This window comes from Manis javanica, chromosome 13 (assembly GCF_040802235.1).
Source record: "Manis javanica isolate MJ-LG chromosome 13, MJ_LKY, whole genome shotgun sequence".
Taxonomy (NCBI): Eukaryota; Metazoa; Chordata; class Mammalia; order Pholidota; family Manidae; genus Manis; species Manis javanica.
In genome coordinates, this window is record NC_133168.1 from 57608797 (window position 1) to 57622387 (window position 13591).

Genomic DNA, 13591 nt, shown 5'->3' on the forward strand with positions numbered 1-13591 from the left:
CTTCAGACACCACCGGATTGGCGATCGCGGTCAGCTCTGGAAGCCGCTTCGCCGACGCCCGGCAGCTCCGGAGGCTCGGAAAGAGGGCGCCAGGATGACGTCACTCGACGCGGCCGGCTCAGCGCGGGGCTTGACGTCACGCACGCGGCCGGTCCACCGTGAGGTCACCTGGTGGGCGCGGCCAGGCCGAATCCCCAGTGTCGTCACGGGCAGGGGCGGGGCCAGAGCGTGTCAGCCAAGCCGAATCAAAACAAGCCGTAGACCCGCCTTTTCCCTCCGGCTCGGGAGCGTCTCGCTCGCGCCTCGAGCCCGCGGCGTCCGCGCGGCTGCGAGCCTCTGGTGGCCGCGCGCCGGCTCCAGGAAGCCGGGGAGGGCGCGGCGGCCGGGATGGCGCGGCGCGGGCCGCGCGGCTAGACGGGCGTCGGAGGAGCCGCCGGCCCGCGCCCTCCATTCTCTCGCTGCGGGAGCCGGTTCCGCGCGGGCCGGGAGCTGTCGCGTCTCCGGCAGCCGCCTTCGGTGACGCGGGGCACCTGGACGCTCGCGAGATGCCCAACCCCAAAAACAGTAAAGGCGGCCGCAAAAACAAGCGCGCCAACAGCAGCGGGGACGAGCAGGAAAATGGAGCCGGGGCCCTGGCGGCGGCGGGCGCGGCGGGCGCGGCGGCCGGCGGGGCCCTGGCGGCAGCGGCCGGCTGCGGAGCGGCGGCGGCGGGCGCGGCGGGCACCGGGGGCGCGGCGGGCACCGGAGGCACGGGCACTGGCGCCGCCAACGCCGCGGCCGCCCCGGGGGCTGCGGCCGCGGGCGATGCCAAGAACGGTAAGACTGGGTTGGCGGGGCGAGCGCCAACTTCCTCCCCGAGGGGACGGCGCGGTGGCGGGGCCCTGGGTGGCGCGGGCGATGCGTGGACAATGCGAGAGTCAGGAAGTGCTCACCCCGCCCCTCCGCCCCGCCGCGGCCGCCCCTCCTCGGTCCCCACGCCCGGCCGAGGACGGAGCTGGCCCGGCCTGGGTCCGGCCGGCCGCACGCCCTGGGCAGCCCGCGTCCCGGACTCCGAGGGGCGCCCAGGTGTCCGGCCGCCGCAGCGCCACCCTCGGCCCGGCCCTGGTGCCCGCCCTGGCAAAGCCGAGTGTGTGCCCCGGCCGGAGGGAGGGGGAAAGGAAGGAAAGAAGGGAGGGAGAAAAGAGCTGCCCGAGTCGAGAAGAATGATCCGATTGAAAACTTGGGCACCAGTTCGTTCTTCCCTGTGCCCCCCTCACCCACCCGCCATTCCCCCTCAGGTGAAAGACAGCCTTAAATCCCAGCAAATCCAGGCCTGCTCTGACGATTGCCACAGGTGAAGAGGTCCTGAGACATTTTTACTATACGGCGTGTGTGTGTGTGTGTGTGGGGGGTGCTGTTTAATTCTCTTGCTCGCTTGAGGAAGGAAGAGAATCTGAACTTGACTTCCGTTCTCAGTCTGGAGTTTAAAAAAAAAAAGCATTGTCTAGTTGTGTTTCACGTTTTTGGAAGCACCGCTAGTAGTCTTAGGTAGTGTCTGAATGCACCTTTTGAGGGGACACTTAGTCAACAGTGAAGATGTGATGGGATTGCCGTTGTCCTACAGAGACATGGCCTTCGTTGTGGAGTGCTAGCACACGTTTTTTTCTTGGACAGTTTGAATTCCTCTGGTCAGGTAGTTTTTCAGGAATGGGAATATAGGTATATCTTAATGAAGGAAGGTGAGGATCTTTCTCTCTGGCTTTTAACTTGTAGTTTTCAGCCTTTGAAGCTGTTCTTTATTAGATCAGTAACTTTTGAAACAGGGCACCTGCACTTAGAAGAACCCAACAGTGTTCTAAACACAGGAGACTGAAGCCAGCCTATTAGAAACAGCAGAACCTTAGGCCCCACTGACTGTCTCTGCACTGTAGACATAGGAAGATTTCTTTTTTCACTCAGAAACAAACTGAATCCGTTTGTGAGTGTTTGATAATACATCTTTTGGCCAGACTGTCTTCTCCATGTTCTTTTGTTTTAATAGCTTTCAACCTCATTTTGGTATTGATGTGGCAGAAGGGAAGGAAGATGGACTCCTGGCTCAGCCATTTAAAACTTTGCCATTTTGGAAAAGCCAGCCTTTCTGGCCTCAATTTCCTCACCTGTGAAATTGAAAAAATAATTATGCTGGTTATTTTGGTCTCCTCATCGGGTTATTATGAGGCCCAGAGTGTCCCTTCCCTACTTAGTTCCCAGTTCTTGTCTTAGAGGCTTGTTACATTTTGAACAGCTTAGTATAGTAGTTCCTCAGGAAAAGTAAGTGATCAATGAATGATAGCTGTCATTTATTCAAAATATATTAAGCACTACAGTTTTGCAAGTACTGTGTTAAATATTATAGGATACAGTGGTAGGTAGAGTAATCAGAGCGATCATTCTGGTCCTCATGGAGCTTGCAGTTTAGTTCTGGTGGTGGTTCTGGGTTACTCTGCTATACTGTGTATGGAAGCTTCAGATTGGCTGTTCCTTTTCTTTCTCCAAAAGATTAGACCACTTTAGGGTAGTGTGAGGACTTTTTTGATGCTATCTCCTTGTGCATAAACTGGTTATGGTACTATTACTCTCCTCTGAAGCGGCAAACTCAAGTCTGTGTAGCAATTATGTATATATTTGTGTGAAGCTATGCATTTCAGATTTGGAGCTTGTTTTAGTAAATGAATGGGGTGGGGGTGGGGTGGGGAGAAGGAAGAAATGGGTCAAACATTACTGTAATCTGAGCTAGAGAAGGTGAAACTTAGATCAGTGAGCTGAATTTTATGATGCCAAATTCTTGGTTCTGACATGGTGTGAAGTCAGTGAATGACCCATCCTAATTTGAAGAATGTGCAGTTAATGATAACTGAACATGGATGCTAAGGCATCCTATATGCAAAATTGTTAAATAAAGTACAAGTGCTTTCTTTTTGCCATTTAAAACTGTGTTTAGTAATATAGGGATGGAAGAGGTAGCATCAGTGAATTTTTAAAGGAAGGGGCAACAGATATGTGCAAACTCTCAGAATCAACTGATATGGCCCAGTTATTTTTGAATTTTAAAATAACATTTGACTAGTATGTATAAATACATTTCAGTTTTTTACTTAGCTGTGATATTAGACTTTATGGTTATGGGTATTACAAATCAAACAATTATTCTGGAGATGTAGTAAATCTGCATCTTATTAAACTTTTTAATGGTTTGTTTTCACTGCTCAACTCAGTTGTGATCTACATCTCCTAGCATGCAAACTCAATGACTTCACTTGAAGTTAATAGTATTTATTTGTACTTGTTGGGAGTTTATAGAATTGTTTTATGTTTTGTAGTTCTTGAGCAGTGTGGGCACCAGGGCAGGGTAATATTAGTTCTTAGTTCACTATCAATAGGTATAAATACCTACTTACTCTATGAAAGATAGTTAGGGAAAGCTTGGGGAAGCTACAGTACAGTACAGTTGTAGTTGAAGAAGTTGAACTGGTTGCAATTGTACATCTTGGGTAAATGGAATATTAATTGTAAGGAATCTGTACCCCTAGTAAGAACTTCGTTAGTGCATTTTTAGATACTGATTTAGGAAGCTGTTTGCAGGGATTGGAGTAAAAGGTGAGGAAAGCCATCCTCTTCCTACATAGCAAATATCTTTCTGTACATATTGTAGCACTTTAATTATAGGTGGGCAAGATTTGCCAGTCATTTTTTTAAAGACGTAGTCATCATGCAGATTATAACTATCAGTTTCTGCATGTGTGAAATGGGATTATAGTATCCATCCATACATATATCTTGTAAAGTACATCTATGGTATGTATTACATACATACTATATATATGTAAACAGTAATGCTTGACTTACTAGTGGGGGAGTGAGGAAAGGGGGGTTGAACCAAGTGAGGAGTTGAACTGTGATGCACTTCAAATGGGGACCTCTGGAGCTGGGATGGCCTTTCAGAATTACCTTACCTTAAGGCATGGGGCAGGGTCTTTAAACTCCTCCATCCCCCATTGACTGATCATTTGGCTATGGGTTGACCCTAGGAAAAGTATGACCTACTTGGTGGTATATCTAGCTGGAGAATCACTTTGGAGAGGGTCTCAGGGAGAGCCTTCGGCTCCAAGTGAAGGGGAGCCTTTCTTATTCCCCTAGCATTTTTGGTTTCTTCACTTAGACCACCAGTGCCATTCACTTGAAATGGAAGTGTGGGATAAATAGTTCTCACTAATGACTAAATAGGCTTCATGGACTAGGCTGAGAGTTAACCACTGTTATAACATTGTTTTGATGGGAAATGTGCTCAGAATTCAGTACATCTGTTTACAAATAGATTTTTGGTGACACCTGTTCCCTATAAACAAGATTTTTATTTTTCTGCAAACTTAGGCCACCAGACACACTTCTTATAACCCCAGGTTTGTAGTATATTTTAAATAGTTTCTCTTTTTAGATGTGAATTCTTACTACATTTAAATTACCTGTATCCATCTGAAGGAAAAGGAAGTGTGTTTACCTGCTTTTTACTTTAAATTAAGGAATATTTATTGAGGGTCTAAGGTGTGTAGTGCACCATTGCCATCTTGGAAGACATTTTCTTGGGTTATCTAGAAGTTGCTTTTGTCAGGTCTTTAAAATATCTGCTACTTTTTTGGACCTTGTCTTTTGAAACCCACCCTTGTAATGGGGATCGGTAAAAAATACTGCCTCATCCATCAAAGATTCATCTTGTACACTTCGTATTCTGTGCTCTGCTAATGGTGTTTTATGCACAATCCTTACTCTCTCTCTCTCTCTCTCTCTCTCTCTCTCTCTCTCTCTCTCTCTCTCTCTCTCTCTCTCCTTCTACAGGCCCTGAGCTTACATTCTAGAAACTAAACCTTCAATGTCAGCTTTTCTGTAAATCCAAGGATATGTATCATTCTGTAGAGAATTGAAAGCAGGAGATAAAACTTGGAAATCTCTTGCAGCTTAATCCTCCTATGAATTTACTTCAGGCTTTTAGCTATGAACAATTTAAAGAACTTGAAGGTATCACAAGGAAGACTTTTAGGGTAAAAAAAAAATCAGTCCTGGTTTTGATCACAAACTCTTTGGCATTTTTAAGGGATTGATTTAATTAATTTATTATTTCATTACTTTGCCAGTTATAAATAGCACTGTGGAAAAAATATTTAAAAGTCATAAAAAAGTAAAGAAGGTAGGCAAAGTTCTCCTTGACTTTCTAGTTACATGCTACTTAGACACCATTGTTAACATTTTGATATACTTTCAGCCTTTACATTTTTTTAATAGATTTTTTTAAGTTACCTGTATAATTTTTGAAAAAAGACATTTTATAATCTACTTTTTATATGTACAGTATTTTATGGACATTTTAGCAGGGCAGTAAACACAGGTGTATCAATACTTTAAATGATGGCATAATATGTCTTTTGAAATCCACCCTTGTACCAAATAAGAACCTACTGGTTCTTATTCATATATCTCTGGGCATTATTCAGTTATCTCGTTAGGATGAATTCTTACCTGTGGACTTACTATGTCAAAGGATTTGCATAGTTTGATGGTTTAATACATGCTGACAGTTTGCCCTATAGAAAGGTTGCACCATTTTGACCCCTCTGTGGTCAGGGCGCCCTTTCCCTACGGCCCTCCCAGTTCCTAGTTCTGGTTGTTTTAAATGCATGCTGGAGAATTGCTGGTACCCTGGACTGTCTCAGTAATCAGAGGGCTCCTTTTGGATCGAGAGCTTGGAGTAGATGCTCCCACACTTAGGGAGACTTTCCAAGGCTGAGTCTATTTCTTTTGGGGACTATTGTACTCTGGTGATTTGGTGGCTAGCAAGGGTTCAGCAAAATAATAATGGGGAATGGTATTTTTGCAGCTGGCAATAGTGACGATGAGAGCATTGGCTTTTGAAATTCTCTCTGTAGTATTTTTTTCTAATCTTAGGAAGTAAGGCCTAGAATTTTTGAAGTTTTAGTCAAAAATGCAGTTTGAACAGACCTGTTCAAACTAGGTGCCACATTTTACTAGTAAAGTTACTTTGGGGCAAGTTATTTAATGTTTCTCAGACTCTATTTTACAGCCCTTTGGAGTGTTTCCAAAGATGAGGAAAACAATATTCTTGAAAGATTTTGGCATAGGGTCTGACAGATATGGACAGTATTAACAGTTTTATCAGTTTTATGATTTGCTCAATTTTATCCAATTAAAAAGCTTGTTAAAGTATTATACTGTTGAGTACAGGCCCTGAGAGACAATAAGTTGGTGGTGAAGGGTCTGTGAATATTAATAGAGAAGAGGACTGGTATAAAGGTTTTTATCCAAGCACTGATTTGACTGTAAATGATCTCTTCTTCCATCGTCATCTCTCTCTCTGAGCATAGTTCACCTGGAAAAATTAGATAAGTGAATTAGAAAAAAGCAAAAAGAAAAGAAAAAAGTAAAAAGCAAATCTTTCATTTACATCTTTTTTACTTCATTCATTTATAGATCTCACATGTATAGAAAGACTTCTATTTGTCAGGCACTGTGCTAGGCTCTGGGATGATAAGGACAAAAGGGGCCATGGTCTAGTTGGAAGATTTCCCAGAAGCAAGTGCAAGTAGGGTACTACATGTGTGACACAAGGGCAGCTATGAACTAAAGAGCAGGGGCTTCTGAGGTGGCAAAATATTAAAGATAGGGATTGTATTTGAAGATATGGAGAAGTGAAATGAACATATGGAGTTGAAGAGTAGCTGTAAGGAGGTGAGGATCTCAGGGTGTTCTTTAGGAATCAGGGCTTAATATTACTAACAGTTAAACAGAAGATCATCCCCTCTCTCCAGGTAACAACTAGAGAGTTCATTCATTAGTTCATGCATTCATTTGTCTGCTCATTCATTGTTTTGTTTGCACTCATACATTTACTAAACATTTATTATGTACCTACTGTCTTCTGTGACTGGAAGTTTAATGTTGAATTACACTTTAAGAAATCAGAATCTATACCCACAGAGACTCATGGTGAAGCTGGGCCAAGAGACATGTAAACACCGGGAGCCATGACAATGTGCTGTGGATACCCAGTGGGAAAAACAATTTGTTTCCTGGAGGAGGGAACGTTTGAGCTGAGCCTCACAGGAAGAGCAGCAGTTCGCTCTGAAAGCAAAGGAAGGATGTTTCAAGCAGAGGGAGGTAGGAAAGAGCCTTGAATTCTGGTTGGTGCCAGGAGTTTGTGGCTGGTTGGGTGGTAGGACATGAGGCTGGAGCCAGACAGTCAAATCTGGATGTTTAATAGCCACAGAGACCCATCCTGAGCAGGGAATAGGTCAGCTGAAGCTGCAGAAGGGGACTGTAGGTTGTTGACAAGATTGTGAAGTTGTGTATTTCTTGCAGTTTTTCTGGTATCTTCTGGCAGTTTTTCTTTTGATACAGTCAGTTAAGGATTGGTGGTTCAACCTGCCACAGTCCCTTGATTGTGATTTTTCAGTAAAGTAGTGGGCATATTTATTTTTCTGCACAGCAGGAGATAGTATTGCAGCATGGCAAGTCTGTCTTAATTGTGGCCATCAGCATCCCTGTGCTTTCTGAGCCATGAGAGATTAGCTAATTGAGAGAGAACCAAATGCCAAGGGAAGACTTGGGGCCATCTGAGCAGAAAGGTTTTCTCTGGAGGGAAAGGGTTGTTTCTATGGTTTATTTTTTATACCTTGGTAGAAAGTGTGTATCTCTGTGACAGGTTAGGTTACTTTTCTTGGTTTTTCATTTTATTTTTATCATTGGATCAGTTTTAAAATAATAAATTTTGGTGAGGGGATATGTCTTTGTTTTGTGCAGTGACTATATGTGTGTTTTAATTCTGTGTATTTCAGAAAACTTCCAGTTCTCAGTGGTTGGTTTGAAATAGCAACTTGCTTTATTTAATCAATAGGATGTTTTAACTTGATTGTACTTGAGAGGTTTTTATAAACTGGCAAAAAGTGAGTTGTGTTTCTAATGTTTAATAACTGTATGTTCTGATTTATCAGAGGTAGATAGGGGAAGTAAATTATTTCTCCTAAATTATTCTTAAGAGAATAATACTTGAAAACAGTCTTATAGTTAGAAACAAGAAAAATTAAATTTAAAGAAAAGTGAGAAATAAGAAGATGGAAAGAGGAAGTATTAAATGTTAATCGTATAATTGTTTAGATTGCAATTGAAAGCATGGTTCTCAGATACACTTATAATACAGTGTATTGCATAGATTGAAATTGTCTGGGATGAGAAACTTTCCTCTTCCCTCTTCTGTTTCTAGGCACCTTCATATTAAACTGACAAAAGATGGATTATCAAGAGAAAAGATAGATTTAATCACAGAAAAGAATGTGACTCAAAGGGAGTGGAGGTTAGAATTTGTGGTTTCATATACCCTTTAATAGAAAGGGAAGGAGAAGGGCACTTACGGGAAAACAAACTACTTCTTAATAAGACAAGGGGAGGGAAGGATGGTAACTTTTTGGGAAGATAAATGGCCCTTAGAGAATAGATAGGAGATATGATAGTTTTCTGACAATATTTGGGTGTGGTGTAGAGACTTATCTCTGTTGATAAGAGTTAATCCTCCATGGCTACTCCTATGGAGGGGATTTATGACAATTGAGTTCTTTTGAGAGGCTCTGTTTTTATGCAGATAAGAGATTTTAGAAACTCAAATGCCTTCAGCTCAAAATAATTTTTAGGCTACAGTGGCATATTCTGGACCTTTTCAAAATATATTGCAACTCAAATTACATCACCCTCATAATAGCAATTACAGATGGTCAGATAGCAAAAGACAGTGTCATAATTCAGGATTCTCTTTTAATTTTATTGGAAATTTATTAGAAGTAAATGGTCTTAATGCATATGCTGTTATAAGACTGATAGTAAAGGTGAATTTAGGCAGAAGTTAGCAGAGCATCAAATTGCTCATATAAGTAATGGAAATTTGTTAAATTTAAATAAAATTTTTTCCCCAGGGGTAAGCATAAGTTTGATGATACTTTAGATCATGTTCCTTCAAGTTGTAAAAGCATCTCAGGAGATTCAACACTGGTGTTGAAACAGAATCACAAACTCTGTTTTCGATTTCTAGAACAGCACTCTTGAATGTGATGTTTATTTCATTATACTATTTAGTAGGGCTATGTTATAACACAACTTCTTATTAAAGTGACACGCTATCTATTAATTCCCAACAAAGATCAATGTCTGGGCAGAAATGGAAACTGACTAATTTACAGAATCAAATTCTGGCTATTTTTGATAGGCAGCATGTGCAGTCTGTAATCGGAGAGGATAAGGCTAGGATCGTTAGTTGGTGACAGTTGTTAATGAACAGACTTGATGTTGTCAAGAGCCATGGAGAAAGCCTGGCATTGAGAAATAGGAAGTGTTCTTCCGTAGTGGAGGCAGAAATACACACATTTCACACATGGGGCAGCTCCAAGAATTCTTCCAATGGTTTCCAACTCCTCAGATCTATTATTGAACAGTGCTTACATGTTAGCCCTACAATGATTTGGTTGTACTATATATTAGGCTTTTAGTTTTAGAAATGCAGATAATGTCTTCCAGTACAGAAGCAAATTGGGTAAGATTCCTGGGTGGTAGGCGTGTTGGGGATGTAGAACCCATAGAACCATAGAGTCCACAGAAAGGAGAAGTGGTCGTTTCCAGTGACAGGAACAACAATAATACTGAGACAGGGACCGTGGGTGTAGTCAGAGTAGGGTGAAGGCCTCCGGAAAAAGCAAGGCAGAGTATTTGCAGTCAGAGCAATGTACATGCAAGGAAACCCCCTACTAAAACTCTGTGTTAAACATTCAGCTCTAGAGTCATTCTTCAGTAAGATCAGTTAATATTCTCCAGATAAAGAGTAGCACATGTTTTTATTATGCTAATCATTTATAATCATGTGTGAGATTCACCTTAGCATGCTAAAAGGCCCAGGCCTATGTGCTGTTCTTTCCTCCTTCAGATCTGTTGAAGTGATTTTGCAAACTGGGCAACTAATTTAGCATGCAGGCCCAGCCATAAACAACACAGTAAAAGGCAGAAAGGATTCCATCTTAAAGATAAGATTGCATTTTAATACCCAAGAAGTTAAGACGTTAGAAATTCTGGCCATCAGCATCCCTGTGCTTTCTGAGCCATGAGAGAAATAGGAAGTGTTCTTCCGTAGTGGAGGCAGAAATACAATACCTTTAGCAAGCAATACCTCAGCCCACCTTGGGGATGGGGCAGGTGACCTTGTTTCATATGCTCCGAGACCAAGACACTGGTATCTCAGGGAGAAATCATCAGAGCAGGAAGTTGCTTGTGTTAAGTTAATTCTAAATATTCTGGGAACACTTAAGTCCACACCCCTAAGCCTTTTTCATGTTCTCAAAAATCTTCAACTGCCTATAAAACCCCTATACAATGCACCACTATGGACTCTCATGCCAGGAGCTCTGTCCTTTCACTTTATCTCTATATAAAAGCCTATACCTTGCTCTCCTACCCTGAGTGTTTGTGGAGCTCATTTTTCGCCTTCATGAACAAGAACCCTGGCATCAATACCACAGCTGCTCTCTTTTGAGTGCTTTCTAGGATCCCGATGTGACATCTGGCAGTCTGTAGTCTACCTGTGAGGACGAGGACAGCTATGCTCCAGAGATGGCCTCCTTCCCTTTTTTGCAGAAAAGACATGCTTGGGTTAGGGTAATGTGCCCGACACCGATATCACAGTTGGATCCTGTATGATACTCATTCCATCTTGACTGACACACACATGTGTATAAATAATGAACAAGTGTTTAATAGATTTAAAATCACTATAAAAGCATTAAGGAAGCAATAGGGCCATTTACACTACTTTTAAAAGGCTTCTTGCTTACCATTGTGGCAATTAAAATTAGATTTGTGGAACAAGAAAACACTTAACCAACGAAACATTTTGCCCTCACATTGTGCGTTCTTGATCTGACTTTTGATGTATATGACAGAAAGATTCCCTGGTCTTTTAATTGTGGAGATTGTAAAAATTTGAATCGATACTTTTCTGTTCTTAGTGGAACACACTTCAGAACTAGGATATGATTATCTTCTTTAGGCTAAGTCCTAGAAGTATGATCACTAGTCACAAGGCATGTGATTTTTAAGGCTTTGACATATTGCCAAACTGGTCTCCAGGAATGGTTTGCTTGTTTCCACTGACACTGGCCCTGGGTGATGTGCCATTTTTTTCACATGCCTCAGCATGGATGTTGGTAACAGTTTTCATCTTTTTCAATCAGATAGATGAAAAATCACATCCCATTTTTACTTTTATTTGCATTTGTTGGGTTATCAGCGAGTGAGCGTCTTTTATGTATACCACTCATATGTATTTTTTTTCTGTTTGTACTTTTTGTCCATTTTGCTAATGGGATAGATATTTGTGTTCTTCTTTGATGTGTACAAAGTCTTTGTAGATTCAGGATACTTTCTGGTGTACGTTTTCCCCCGTTCATTGTTTATCTTTTTGCCTTGTTTAAGGTGTTCTTTAAGGTTAGAAGTGTTATAGCTGTGTGTGATCACAGAACATCTACATAGAGATAGAACCTCAAGAGAAAGATAGGGGAGAATGAGGAAAGTTGTGAAATTGTAGGAGAAGTGGTTTTGGGTATGGCATAAGGTTAGTGACTGAATTCATTTGGATGTCAGTGCACAGTAATGCTGTTACATTTGTGAGGTTCTGTGTCCTTCTTGTATTTAATTTGCTGGGCTCGATTGGTTGCAACTCCTGCCACCCTCCCTGACCTTCTTTTCCCTAACTGGCCACTTCCCTGACCACTACTGTCCAGAAGACAGCTGAGCTCTGCAGCTCAACACCTGTCACTTCTCACACATTTCTCAAGTCCCCTGCAGTTTTTATTCCAACCGCAGAAGACTTTGAAACTTGTAGATAAAGCCCATTATTTACTTTTCCCCTCTTTGCAAGAACCAAGCCGCAAATTTAGGCTTCTTAAGGCTAAATTGCCTCTACTTCCTTGTGGCAACAAACTTAAATGCTGAGTCGTAAGAAAGTTCTCATTTGTCTCATTCTGGCACTGGGATTGAAATTACATTTGTATGTTAATGAAATGAGAACATTGCACTTAATTGAACTGAGAGTTTATCCACACCCTGTGCATCATGCTGATCCAGTCAGCCCTTGTGCTTCTCAAGTGTCTGTGATTTAGAAGAGGTTCCCAAATTCATTGCTGTTCTGAAGAGTGAGATTTGAGAGATTGCTATTTTGCAAGGCCAGTGAACTTTTCTGAGCCCAAATGCCCTTATCTGTAGAAAGGGAGGATAACATGATGTATTGCTTATGACTTACTCTTTGCAGACAGAGTGTAGAGCTGCTTGAAAAGGCAAATAGTTGTCACATGAATCGGGTGTTTTAGTGTTTAGTTGGTTTTTTGGTTCTTAAGTTTGTCATGTGGTAGTATGACTGCTTCCCACCTTGCTGAGTGCGCGCTGCCCTTTGTTGGAGGAACCCAGGGCAGACTTTGTCTCTCACACAAAGAGTTTGCAGGGAATGTTGCTCTTCTAAAATCCTTATTCTGCTTCCTGGAGGGGTCCTTTAGTTTGTCTACAAGTTCTGGTCTAGGAGATCTTGTTGTGCAGATGGTTAGCAGAGAATCTGCAGTGCTTGCCTGTGGGTCTCAGGGCAGGCCTAGCAACTTGAGTGAGTTTTAAGGAGGTTCTATAAAAGGCTTTTCTGATCCCATGGTAGGGAGACTGTGGGGAAGCCATGGGGGGGAGGGATCTTTCACCAGTGTGAGTACAGTTGACTTGGGGGTTGTTTTGTCTGCTTCATCCTGTCCCCAGGTTTCATTTTAAAAGCAGATTCCATGTGATTTTAACCACTTGATGAGCAGAGCCTTCTTTTGATCTGTTGTACTCCATGATGTACATGTGTGTGCCTGTAACTGTAGTCATGCCTTACGTAGTTTGTATCTGGATTCACTTCAGGCCTTTCTGCTTTTTGCCCTTCACTGGTCTCTAGGGTGCTATGGAGTGGGAGTTAAAGTGTTATTAAAGCATTTGAAATGCTTACATATGACTTTCCTTTGTTTTTTTTTTATGTCCCTTTTAGATTTTGTATTTTAAATTAGGTTAAAGAATTTGGAATATACCAAAGCATATTATGGATTTTATCAAAATAACTTCTACAGGCATAAGAAACTTGGCGTGTATATGTATCATTGCACATATGGGAATATATCTGTAAGGTTGAAGGCACTGGGGGGAGGGGTAAGCACGTCAAACACTGCTGAACTGATGACGTGCCAAAGACCCCGGCTGCTGCCCCCTCCCAACCTGAAAAATGTGCCTTAGGCTAGCCAATCCTCGCACCGCTGTAAATCTAAGCTCTGCTTCCCCCTACCTTCTTTAAAAACTCGCTGCCTGCCCTGCTGGGTGTGACTTCCCCAGCCTGTGATAGCCAGACGGGGGAATATCACCTGGGAATTGCACTCAAATAAACTGCCTGGCCCTTTGTTGCCTCTCCTCGCCTGCTTATTTCAGCTAGAATTTATCTTACAATATCAATGTGTTATATTGG

The 13591-nt window shown here is 42.3% G+C and overlaps 1 protein-coding gene across 1 annotated transcript in view; it reads left to right on the plus strand.

Annotated features, from left to right (window-relative positions):
• The first annotated feature begins 247 nt into the window (after positions 1-247).
• Positions 248-13591, plus strand: part of HECA (hdc homolog, cell cycle regulator) — a 47110-nt gene continuing 33766 nt past the window's right edge. The window contains exon 1 of the mRNA XM_037022033.2: positions 248-816. Within this exon, the coding sequence (XP_036877928.1) occupies positions 546-816 (271 nt within the window). The 5' untranslated portion in view covers positions 248-545. The remainder of the gene's footprint in view (positions 817-13591) is intronic.